Raw genomic sequence first — 13460 nt, forward strand, 5'->3', positions numbered from 1 at the left:
CTTAAAATCCGTATTACCTTGCTTTTCCTGTAGGATTACTCCTGTAATTGCAACTCACATCCTGTCACATCCTGCTTCTCCAGACCGTCCCGAATCCACTCGCGCCAGAGTCAAGCCAGGTGCCAGCTCCACCAAGAACCAGCTCCATCTGAGGAAAATACAGCATCTGGCTGCAAATGAAGATGACAATATTCCGAGGATTCAGGCCACTACTCGCGATCCACTGTTATGTTTCATTTCAAGATGCATCCTGTTCTTGCCTTCGGTTTTGTACATAAGTGCATAGGTTAGATTGACATTGACTTTCCTGCCCTGCTGAATGCTAGTGTAGCACTTAACCCTTGAAGTCCTTAGTAACATGTACCTAAAGTAGGTATGTACGCATACACTGTACTCTAGATACTGTATGTTTATATATAAATGTCAGGATTGCTAGGAGCTACTTTACTGCCATAAGGACCCATCACATCACGATAATACTGTGTTTGGTCTTAAACTTGATGGATAAGTTTATGTCCATCTTTTATGCCGAACTCTTAATCATTCCTTTTCTTACACAATTTGAGTAACAAGTCCTTATATCGTCTGGTTGAAAAAGTAGATTTGTGTTTTTTATTTACAGTGTTTGGAAATCAAACTATTGGACGACACTTTCAAGTGATCCCAATAATTTACAAAATGAATTTATTAATTAGCAAAATAAAATAAAAGGCAGTCTAAAGGCAAAATAGTAAGACTAATAAATGTCATCAGTGACATAGTGCTAACAATGCACGCAAGTCATATGGGTAGTGAAACCTCGAAATTATATTATCTGATAGATTTTATAGTTTATGCACTCATTGGGATGTTATAATCCACAAGAGCAAAATACTTGCAAAGTATTGCATAACAGAGATTGTGCCCTGTTAATAAAAATATTCTGTAGATAGGAATATTTAATAATTTAGTAAAAAATATTTGCCCTTTGTATATAATGTGTATATATACATCTCCATTCTCCCAGTCATTGCGGCACAGCCATTGTCATTCTGAAATGCACTGCTTTTTTTATTTTTTTCTATCTCTTTGATACTTTTTTTTTGGTTGTTTATACATGTTGATTTTGTTATTTCTTCACAGATAATGGGGTTATTTAGGATTTTTTTGAAAAATGGCTTCTTTTCATTTTTTGCCCATTGGCTGTGTCTGATTTTGCAGCTCAGTCCACTTCAACTGAATTGGAGCTAAGCTGAGATACCAGATACAGTGTATGGACAAGAGCCACATGCGTTCTGGAGAGACTAGCCATGTTTTTCTAATCTGCAGATCACTTTGAGCATATGAACCTTTTAAGGTTATAGTGCTTGTAAATAATCATGGTCGACTTGGGCACGGTTTTCTAGCATGACACTGAGATACCTCACTATCACCCATAATTGTTTAGACATCTCTTCTCAGACCACTTATGGACTAACAAGAAGGATTCCACCTTGATACCTAGACAAACTGTATATAGTCCATATATTAGCCCAGTACACAAAAACCTAATTATCTGATATGAGCAGTTGGTTAAAGGTCAGTTTACATGTACCGACCAGTGGCACGATATTACTGCCGATAGTCAAGTGACCGCCAATAGGTAAAAAGTTTACCTGCCTGTTTACACAGACAAAGCAAAGTAAACAATGCACATTTGGCAAACTGTTCTAGGCCGCTCAGTGCGCATAGGTAGCCATATTTCTCAACAGTGAGAGTCCTGTTTAAACAGGATGAAGCACTGCCAAGAATGATCTTTTATTCTGCGCAAAAACACATTTCCCGCGTTTTGCTCGTTCAACAGGTGTTCAGCAACCTGTTTAGGCTGCAAGAGAATAGTGAAACACGTGTTCTTAACAACGATCGTTCACTATTATCTTGCAGTGTAAATTCCCCTTAAGAATTTGCTTGGGTAATTCGTGTCCAAAGGCATATTGATCGACAGTTCACAAACCAGAAAAACTCAAATGACCCACACAAGCCCTCTGAAGGTCATTTTTGTTAATTCAGGTCAGTGGGTTTCGCAGTATGTTAGCCTAATCTCATTCTGGTTTTTGAGCAGTAGTTGGGACTCTCAAAATTGAGGGGTGCATTTAAAGTGGATGCAGACCGTTTATTGGCCCAATCAATATGAAGCTATAAGCTCTCCATGAATGGTTTGCGAGCTATGAGGTACTTTGTGGTTGGTCACCACTTTGTAAATTTTATTGTGATTTAGTTTGTGATACTTTGTACATGACTCTTATGTAGGCCATTTTGTATTTTTAAGCTTTCCCGGCAGCTTTATATCCTGTTCTCCAAAATTGTAATTCATTATAAAACCTATTGGAGGGAAGACGCCTAACAGCTTAGGCCCATGCATACTTTTTACCAGTACTCAATGCCAGTAAGATCCTGTTACACCATTCTGTTTGACATGCAGATTGCAGAGGTATGGAGAATGACCTTTTGTACATTTATGTATTTAGTGGTCCCTTTCCACCACTTTATACATTCCTCTTTGAAAAATTTGCGGAAATGCCAGTTTGCAAACCCTGCCCTTGGGAAATGTTAGCTTTTATGCTTCTTTCTTTGCTGGTAAAGAATTACACTGCCATTCAGCTTACAATCTATGATAATTACTGCCACATACACTGACATGTAATATGCCACTGTAGATAGTTCTCCCACTAACATCATCTCACACTGCCACTGTGTACCCCCTGGTAACTTGGTGCCACACTACACATTTAATGAGAAACAGGAATTGGTTCACACTACTCCTTGGGGTTTTTTTTGGGTGTAAAAGGCCTTTTACCTCCGCTCGTCACTGTGACCTTTCCTGGAAGTGACCACTACACTTGCACACTCTCTAAATCCTGTACTTCTGATGAATTATAGCTGTCACACACTTTTTGTATGGTTTTAGGATGGGTGTTAGTTTAACTCAACAATAGGACCAGTATTACTTCTGTTTACACAAGGTACAAATGTGAACAGTACCACTATGTTCATTCCTGCCTGTACGTCCCACTTCTTCCTACTGCCACTAAGCCTACAGTATATCATCTGGCCACTTTTTTATACTCTCAATATGTTTAAGCACATCACTTGTGACAATGTTTCACTCAACAGTGGTTCACTCTGGTGTTTTTTTTAATTCCCTTTGTGAAACTCTTTCCACTTGAGCCCTGAACTGGGCATAGCGCTCTGAATCGGTTTTACCTGTTGTATTCCTTTAAGAACCCTATCCACTTAATTATAACTCATCTGTACAGCCGAGTCTAGGGATAAGCCCATATTCACTACTGCCTTTTATATGGCTGGTTGGGGTTCAATGTCCCCCTTTCCTTAAATCTCACTACTATAGTAATCCCTTTTGAGGAGGAAACAAAGGTAAACTTGGGGTATAGGGTTGACCTCTTTTGTGTGAGATTCACTTGAATAGAACAAAGCTGCAATACCAGACACAATATATGGACAATGCCGCCGTTTCTGGAAAAACGCTAATTTGTTTTTCTGATCTCATACAAACCTTTTAATGCTATGCCTCGGCTATGAAACCTTGCCTCCTTCAATCTTAATTTACATGACATTAGGCCTCATTTATCAAAACCGAAAACTGTTGCACATATCAACCAATCGGAGCTCAGCTTTTATTTTTGTAACCGCCCTGGTAAAATGAAAAATGTGCTGTGATTGGTTTCTGAGGTTTTCTTTTCGATAATTATGATAAATGTTCTCAGCAGCTTCTCTCTTTGTAAATGTGGAAATTGTACAGCTTTGAGTGATGACACCTTAAAAGCAAAAGAGCAATAACCAACATATTCCTGTTAGATCAGGAATATGTACATTTTCCCAGTATGATAATAAAGATAAATTATGTTTCCTTTTTCTAACCTGAGACTGAAGGAGTCACTTACAATACCTGCCACCTGGTGTTTAGTAATCCATGACCATGTAAATGGTCGCACATTGCAATACTGGTTGCATCTTAGCCATAGTCTTTTCCTGAATTGAGACCAGTAAGTGGTTTCATGCAATATAAGGGGGCTATTACATTGCAGCTATGGGGAAATAGTTTGCCAACTGGCAGAGAACAGTGAGGGAGAATGCAAATATTACTGTAAATTGCCATTAGTATTTGGCTACAAGGCTTGTACAAGTGAAGTGTGAGGCTTCAGTTTGCTTCATCTTTACAGGCCCAAAGTCCAAAAAAGCCTCCTTTCCAGTCTTTTCATTTGACAGTACCTAGTTTGGAGCAGATGCCATTAAGATCTGCTTCTGCACTTTGTTTTTCCCCACCAGCCATTTTTAAAAATCTCTTCAGGAAGTAAAAATCACTTGGAAAACTTTCTGTGCATTTCCTTAGGAAATCCACTTTTTCTTTTTATGAGTTATGTACAATAAAAAATTATATTGTGGTACCGTGTTAGCCAGAAAAATCGATGTAAATACTTCTATGCCCAAAGATGACAAAGGTAAGTATTCCACCTCATGAAGAAATGTCGTGTTGCAATATCTCTTAAATGTTGTGCTCTTATCTTATTAATTCATTTGTAAACCTGCCTGAAGAAGGAGCCTCTGTGCTCTGAAAGCTTGCAAACATATATTTTGTTCTGGTTAGCCAATAAAGGTATCACTCCGAGAATACTTTTGTCATCTTTGGACATAAGTATTTACATCAACTGTTTATATGAGGAGTTTTCTAAGTGGTTTTTAAGGAGTATTTTGGAGTGGATCCGGCCCAAAAAATTCTGTGTGAACATAGTTACATGCTGAGATTGCTGAGGGACTTTAAAGTAGTAGCTACTTTTTTTTCTTCCATAGAATGCACAAAAAGCGAGAGGTTTTAGGTTGGGTTCCTCCTCACAAAAAAGAATATGCAAATGCCAACTTCACGTTAATCGTTTGTAAATCTAGCCTGTATTAACCTAAAATTAGTATTTCACAGTTGCCCATTTGGATGTTTTTAAAGACATTTAGACTCTTAAGGTGTCAAACCCTAATGGCTTCAGTGCCCAGCAACACTATTTTCCCAACTCCTTACTGACTTTCAGAAATCTGCTTTTTATACAGTAATATTCTACGCTAAAGTGAGGGTTTACCTTTTAACGCCAGGTTCTTTTTAAGGTACAAAATTCTAAGGCAATTTTTTTCATATATTGTTTTAGTGGTCGGATCTTTCTTTTCATCTCCTGTAGGGTTCAGAATTCACCATGTAGACAAAATTAGATTTTTGTCTGCCTGGAGCCACCATCAGATGGAATTTTAGATGCTTCCTGTTGTACAATAGACTCCATAATAAAATGGTGTATTCGCCAGTGTCTGCCCTTCCGGTCAAGTATGCGATATGCATACTCATGGTCAGAACCTGTGTAGTGAGCATGGCCTGAGCGAGGCCATGCCCACTGGACGGGTTTTTCCCGGGAGTATGTATATTGCATAATTGACAGCCGTTCCTAGCACAGACACCTGCGAACCCTCGCAGCGCACTGGGAGGATTCACATGTCTGCAGTCACAAAGAGTGACTGCAGACTTGTCATTATAGACCAGACAACCCCTTTTAAGCTCCTAGCCTTCCGCCTGTGGTGGCTGCATGTAGCCATGAGTTTGACTATACAAGAGATTTAGAGCTAAGAATAAGTCCAGCTTCATACTTTCGTGAAACATCGACTGTGCTCAGATTTTATGACTTGACCTAACAATTGGGTCTCCCAACCTCAGCTTTCCGTGTTTCAAGGATGTGTGAAACTGTCCTAATGGAGAACCTACTGTTATAAACCTATTGAGACGTTAAGAGTAAACGGCACAGAATTTTAGACCTAATTAAAATAATTATGCCCATTTAAAGGAAACAGGCTTCAGTTGAGCTCTAGACCTTTATTCATGCCCCTGTCCAAAAAAAAATCCAATATTGCATTAATTCCTGGCCAGCTATGAGTGACTTGCAAGTGACTCTTTATGGGAAATGTAAATAATATATATTGTTGACTTTATACCTGGTTTTGTTCATTTCATATATAGAAGCACGCAGAACACACACTTGTATCAAAGTACACCGTATATTGTATACCCATATATAATGATATATTCTACACTGTAGATTGTGTATATCCCGATTGTTGATCCTGACACATCATGCCTAGAATAGAAATGGTTATATACTACATGATTCACATCACATGGCACATGTTTTGTATAGAAAGAGTGACTCTTTAAAACCTAGAAAACCAAAATCAACCATTCTTTGCTTTTGTTAATGTTTGCAAATGGCCTGTAATGATTCTAGCACACACCCCATTAGGAATGACCTGTTAGATATGACCAGACCAGAGGGGTGGATCGTCTTGTGTTTCGTCATGGAGAGGAACAGGCTGGCATACTTATATTTTTTTTTCTCTGTAACACCATTTTTAATTTTTTATAGGCCTTTTTCCCACAATTATTTTTAATTTAAGTATTTTAAAGATCCTGAATTTGGTCATGTGGCTGTATTTTGAGTAATTGGCATTTTTTTGCTTGTATTTTTTTCTAAAATAAAATGAACAAAAGCCAGTTTTACTTTAATACTGCTGACAAACCTTAAACCAACACAGTTATTAGGTCACATCATTGTCATAAAGTTTGATCTCTCAATTAGAGGGGTTGTCCTGGCTTATGACATTCTCAGTAGCCGCCACTACACACTGAAAAAAGCTTTGCTGTTCCAGCTCCTTTATTGTTTACATCTGCCATCACAGCAGGCAGCAACTGATCTATGGGGGGGCATGCCAGGTTTCAGACCCTAAAAAAATTGTTCCTTATAAAGGTTTCAGATCCTCACACATTTGGTATTGATGAATAGGTCATTTAATATCCTAAGCTTGGAAACCCCTTGAAGCCATCAGTGTATGAGACAACCCCTTCGATGGAGAGATAAAGTATTTCCACATCTATAATTTGAAAATGGTAGTATGATTTAATGAAACCGTAATTTTTTTTTCTAGCATTTATTTTTTGTATTTTAGTTGCATATTGGAAATACAGATTGTGAAAATTGACCAACATTGTCTTAAGCAGCCGAATTTTAAAGGGTCATATGGATGGTCATAGGAGATTGCTCTGCAGAGCAATGGCTGTTGTCACATTTCTGTAGCCTCACTTGCACTTACGTGACTTTAAATGTTTCCATCATTTTTGTACACAATTTTATATACCATTTGTTGGTTTTTTAGTGTTTTTTGTTTTGTTTTGTTTTTTTTTTACCTATTTTTGAAATCCACCATGTATATAATATTTATTTATTTTATTTCTTTGTGAGTTTTTTTTTTTTATAGGACACAATTTTTAATTAGACTAACTAGAAGTTGCATAAAGTGCAATGTTTGGGGTAGGAAAGTGAGTTAAATAGTGAGTATATGTGGATATACCTTGAAACCACATACCTACTATTTATGTATGAAATCGGACACCAATAGATTGGACAGTTAACATTTAGGATGTAAATATTTGTACGGCTTTCTTAGAAAATTTTTCAACATTTTTTTTTTAAAAATTGTCAACTTTTTAAACAATTTTTTTTCTCTACTTTATACCAATGACTTTTCAGAATTTTTAATGTAAAATTTCTCAAGTGTTTTTGTAAATATGTTTCTAATTATGTGTTTAAATTAGTAAAATTAGATCGGTCTTTATAACCTTTTAAATTAGAAGATTTCAACGTATCTGTCCACTCGTATTTGTAATAAAAGAGAAGGAATTTCGTACAAATTGTTTGCCTGTTTGGACATGCAATATAATAAAATGAAGCCAGTAATGAAAGTTAAATGTCCGCCCCAAGCACCACTGTTGGGTTCCATTTTTGTTCTTTTTTATGTTTAATAGAATTGTCTCATGAAGTAAAAAAAAAAAAAATACCCTTTTTAAATTTGCTATATTTCATGCCTTTTCATTGCAATTGTCTTTGTAACGGTGTCGACTAACTGTCACATGTCCATAAATTAAACTATTGAAATCTAGTCTGTGTGGGGTGTTTTTTTTTGTTTGTTTTTTTTTTTGTTTTGGTTGGTCAGTGAGATATTTGGGGTGGCAAATCAAACGAGTATTGCTCTTTGTCTTATATTTTGTAAACTGTAGAGTTAGGTTTTAATACATTTCATTTGCCTAGTCCATTCTGAAGATTGGTCCTAGTCCATTTCTGCATGTCCTTGCCTGGAAAAACGCATGGGGAATTTCATGCGCGTTTTTGAAGCGTTTTGGACATGCGGAATTGCGTTGCGTTTTTCTAATGCATTGAAGAAGGCAATTCCGCATGTGTAAACGCACAAATAATGGACATGCTGCGGATTTTTCTGCACATCAAAAACGCTGCAGAAAATTCCAAAGCATGGGCATTGAACTTGCAGAATGTCATGGGGGACGGGTTACCAAGCGTTTTACAAGCGTTTACGCTGCGCAAATTCCGCAGCAAAAACGTTTGAAAAACACATCGTGGGCTTTCACCCTTAAGGGTATAACATGTAACCCCCCCATATTAAAAAAAATATATACTTTTAACCGACATCAAAAGTATTACACAAATAAATATTACACTTAAATACACCAAAAACAACTATGTAACGTACCCCCTGACACAGAGGCATATCCCCTTTATATAGTTCACAACTGTCCTTCAAGACATCATCCACAGGTCAAGGATCAGGGATGATGGACTTAAAGGGGTATTCCCATCTCCAAGATCCCATCCCAATATGTAGTAGGTGTAATAATAGTAATATTAGCAAATATCTTCAATTAGAAATGTAGTATAGTATTTTTGATTCGCGATCTCTCTTACCTCATGTGCAGGCATCGCAGGACCTTAGGTATCAATGGTTACGACCACTAGCAGCAAGTAGCAGCAACTGTGACTTTATCAGTGGACGTAACCATGGATACCTAAGGTCCTGCTATACCTGCACATGAGGTAAGAGAGATAGCAAATCAGAAAAAATATACTGCGTTTCTAATCGGAGATATTTGCTAATATTACTATTACACCTACTACATGTTGGGATAGGATCTTGGAGATGAGAATATCCCTTTAACTCACATTGCCCGAGTATCTACAGCTAATCCCCCAATGTTGACTTGCAAACATTGAGGGCTAAACTATAAGCACTTAAACTATGCAAGTCAACAAGCTGCATGAACTTATACAATGGCAATCCGCATATTTAGCAAACATCCATTGTTCAATGACCCTGAGTCCCTGTCTTGCAAAGCTAGCAGACAATAAGTTACAGTAAATATCAACTCAAGTGTCAACATCCAGGGTTATTCAAACAATAGTCTATTGATCAACCAAAGAAAAGCACACAAATTCAAAAGTCAACATAAAGATAAAAGCTTATGGATTCTGGCCTACTGAATTTACGTCTGGATAATTAAGATTAAATGCTGTGTCACAATATATACTGCCAAGGAATGAGGGCACATAAAGAGACAAGCGTAACTCAAAAATATAATATGATGCAATATGCTCTTCATGTGAGGATACACCCTACAAATTTCCCTACTTGGCCACGTAGGTTGACATCCTAAAGAAAACGCACAAGACTGGCGCCCCTGCTCACTGGCGTAACCTGGGAAGCCTTAGGATACCCTAGTAGTCAAATGTGAAAAGGCAGACCTTGTATGTGAATAGACATACCATCAATGATAGGTGTCAAGCTGATGGTTGTGGAACCACTATGCCACAAACGGGAGAGCCTGGAGGGGTGTAACTAAGAGACCACCTGGTTCTTCAGTAGAGCCCCTGATGGTGTGGTGCGACTTTGGATGCAGGTAGATGCCAGGTACCACTCCAGGACAGACCCCGGGTCTGCAGCAGCTGACCCCAAAGGGGCAGGGATGAACTCTGAGGCAGACCAGCCAGGAACTGGTCCACAGAATGGGTGGATGCTGTATGCCTGGTTTGACAGGACGGATGCTGGAACTGACAGGTTCAGCAACACAGGACGGACTCGGGTACAGGATCTGAGGCGCTAGTTCAGACTGGACAGGAGAGGAGCGAGGTACAGATGTGAACAGGATTAGGTACAGGTAGGATGGATACAGGGACCTTACAACTAATAAATGTACACCCTAAACATTAATGTTCCTCAGCCACCTCCTCACAGGTTAGGGTGCCTTAAGTACTTGATGTCTTCCAGCTATTGGCTGGGGAGAATTTTTGAAGTGCACACGCTGCCCCTTTAGAAGCAGGGAACGCGCGTGCCCTAAATACACTCCCGGGGGACCTGTGCCCCATGCGCAGGTCCTGGAAGGAAGAAGCTACAACAGGTACCGGAGCAGCGCTGCCGTGATGGTGAGCAGGTCGGTATCCCTGCAGGGAGGAGGAAGGGGAGTCGTTCAGGGACACTGGTGCTGACATTACAATAGGTATATATCTGCCACAAAACACATAGATCACTTAAAAAAAAAAAAAAAGTAAAGGCAGACGGTAAGATACAGTGATAAACCCACAGTTGCCAAAAGCACAATTCCTAACACATCAAATGCATAACAAAGTAAGATACCTTATTAAAACCCATCGTATTTATATGTGGGGTAAGATAAACATTTAAAGGGGTATTCCCATCTCCAAGATCCTATCCCAATATGTAGTAGGTATAATATTAATAATATTAGCAAATACCTCCAATTAGAAATTTAGTATAGTTCTTCAGATTTACTATGTTGCTTACCTCTTGTGCAGGCATTGTTGTAGCTTAGGTATCCATGGTTATGACCATTCATATAGTGACAGTTTGTTAGACAGCTCTTAGTGGTCGTAACCATGGATACCTAAGCAGCTGCAATGCTCTACATGAGGTAAGCGACAGCGAATCTGAAGAGCTATACTAAATTTTAAATTGGAGTTATTTGTTATTATTACACCTATTACATATTGGGGTAGGATCTTGGAGATGGGAATACCCCTTTAAAGTAACTGCTTTAGATGTCCAGCAGTACCAAGAAAAAAAGCCTATCCCAAGCACCAGTGGGAGTATCACTATCAACCCACATGTGCGAACTCATTATTGATACCAATCCATAGTCCTTGACGTGTTTCCCCATACATGGTTCATCAGGAGGCTTTATTGATGTCCATAATGAACACTTGGGGTTTCAGTTCAGTGACGCATAGACACCAGCTTGTCAAATGTCAGTTAGTGAGCTTATAAATACGCGCCTGTTTATGAGCTCATTAGCACATCCAAATGATAGAGACTTAATCAGAATGTGAAAATAGTCTCCTGTCAGGGAGCCACTTGTATTCACAATGGCTAGGTCTCAAAATTTAAAAAAAATGACCCTATGTCCGGCACATGCGCTGTGCGACATGAGTAAAGGAAAGATGATTTTAGGAACCACATCTACTAAATGACAGGCCATGTAAAGTTAAAGAGCAGAGTCGCCAAGTGCTGAGGCTCATGGTGCATAAGAGTTGACATTGTTTGCTTTCTAAACTACAAGGTTCCAAATCGCCTTTGGAATTAACATCTGTAAAAAAAAAAAAAACACAAGGAACGTCTTGTCATGGATTTACATAGCTGAGGAGCTGCACAGAAGCCTTACATCACCAAGCGTCTGGTGGAGTTGTGTAATGCACGTGGACTCCAGAGCAGTTGAAAATTGTTCTGTGGCGTGACGCGTTCCTCTATCTGGCTGTCTGGTGAACACTTAACCTCACCTGCCTGCGTTGTAATGTTCTTTATATGTAGGAGGTCTAATGCTATAGGGCTGTTTTGAGGCGTTGGCCTATGCCCCTTAGATCTAGTGAAGGGAAATCTTAAAGCTTCGGCATACCAAGACATTTTGGACAATTACATTCTAACTTTATGGGAGCAGTTTATGAAAAGCTGTTTTTTTGCTCCAGCATGGCTATGCTGAGGGCACAAATTAAGGTCCATTAAGGCATGGTTGTGGACCAGTCAAATTTTCCATACCAAACGCACCCAAATAGCCCTGACCTCAACTCCCTTAAATGCCTTTGGGATGATCTAGAAAGGTGATTATGAACCAGACCCTCTCGTCTAACATCAGTATCAGACCTCACAAATGCTCTTTTGTATAAATGGGAAAACATTTTAATACATACTCCAAAATGTTGTAGAAAATCTTCCCAGAAGTCTGGATGCCGTTATAGCTGCCAAGGGGAGAAAAAATCCATATTAATGCCTACGGACTTAGAATGGAATGTTATACCAGCTCCTGTAGATGTCCTAGTACTTTTGTCCATATAGCATGTATACATACAGCATTTGGATATATCCTGTCCATATGCCTTAAAAAGGTACACTGCCATAATTGAAGACATCTGCTGCTTTCAAGGGGCTCCTGCAATCAATGTCAATTCATTTGTTATAAATTTGTGAGTCAATTATTGTGAGTTAGAATTTTATGTTCAACGTTCGCTGATCCACCAAATATTAAAGGATAATCTCTTATTAACAGTTTCAAGTGCAGCAAGAAATAAAGAGTATACTTACCTCTCAGAGCAGCAGTGTTCCTCCGATGATCGCAGTGCTGTGACTTTGGAACTGTTAGTAAGGGGTTGTCTAGTAGTGAACAACCCCTTTTGTATACCATATAAAATCTCTCCTGACAAACTGTTTAATGAAACTGAATATATATGAACTCATATTTGGTACAGAAAAGCAAAGAACAAAAATGAAATAAAAACTTGGCAGCAAAAAATGATACAAAATTGAAAACAATGCCTGGGCATGATTATTGGCACCTTCTGCTTAGCTTGAAACAAAGGACAAAATCAAATTAAGCTGAGAAATTAGACTCTCTTATCTCCATCATGTCAGTGCTCATGTGACGGTAGCCTAAGAGTGTTGGATTTAATGTGAAAAAATTACAGTTTTATTCCTTACTCCTTTTTTCACAATGCAAAGACAAGAAAGCTGTTTGCGCAGACCAGAAATGCTATTATCACCAAGCACAAGCCGTCTAAGGCTATGTGCCCACGATGCAGAAATGCTCCGGATTTTTCCTGAGCGTTTCTGTATCTCCCTGGCAGAAAAAACGCTTGCGGATTGTACATGCGGATTGTACATGCGGATTGTACATGCGTTTTTTCCTGCCAGGGACATGCGGAAGTGAAGCGTTCTTCACATGCATTTCCGCATGCGGGTTGTCAAGCGCTTTACTAGCGATTTTAGCATCACTTGGAAAGTGCTTGACAACTTGGTCACACTATATAAATCCATGCAAACGGTATGGATTTATATAGTGTGACCGAAAGAATGGTAAAAAATAAAAAAATAACTCTATACTTACCTTCCGATGGCCCCCGGAGTCTTGCTTCGCTCCGTCCTCCCTTGCCGGCAGCTTGCGGTGCACTACACTGAAGGACCTGCCGTCACATGACTATGACGTCAGCGCAGGTCCTTCAGTCCACCGCGATCTGCCGGCAAGCAAAGACAAGGAGACCGGGGGCCATCAG

The 13460-nt window shown here is 39.0% G+C and overlaps 1 protein-coding gene across 4 annotated transcripts in view; it reads left to right on the forward strand.

The window, feature by feature from the left end:
• MTCL2 (microtubule crosslinking factor 2) overlaps nt 1–7998 on the forward strand; it is a 94330-nt gene extending 86332 nt beyond the window's left edge. For 3 of the 4 annotated variants that reach the window (XM_073683678.1, XM_073683679.1, XM_073683681.1), the window contains one exon: nt 34–7998. In XM_073683678.1, coding sequence (XP_073539779.1) covers nt 34–180 — 147 coding nt within the window. In that variant the 3' untranslated portion in view covers nt 181–7998. The remainder of the gene's footprint in view (nt 1–33) is intronic. The other variant, XM_073683680.1, reaches the window with a different exon arrangement.
• Nucleotides 7999–13460: the final 5462 nt, after the last annotated feature.

This window comes from Phyllobates terribilis, unplaced genomic scaffold (genome assembly GCF_046119375.1).
Source record: "Phyllobates terribilis strain yellow unplaced genomic scaffold, ASM4611937v1 Scaffold_5__5_contigs__length_657084704, whole genome shotgun sequence".
NCBI lineage: Eukaryota > Metazoa > Chordata > Amphibia > Anura > Dendrobatidae > Phyllobates > Phyllobates terribilis.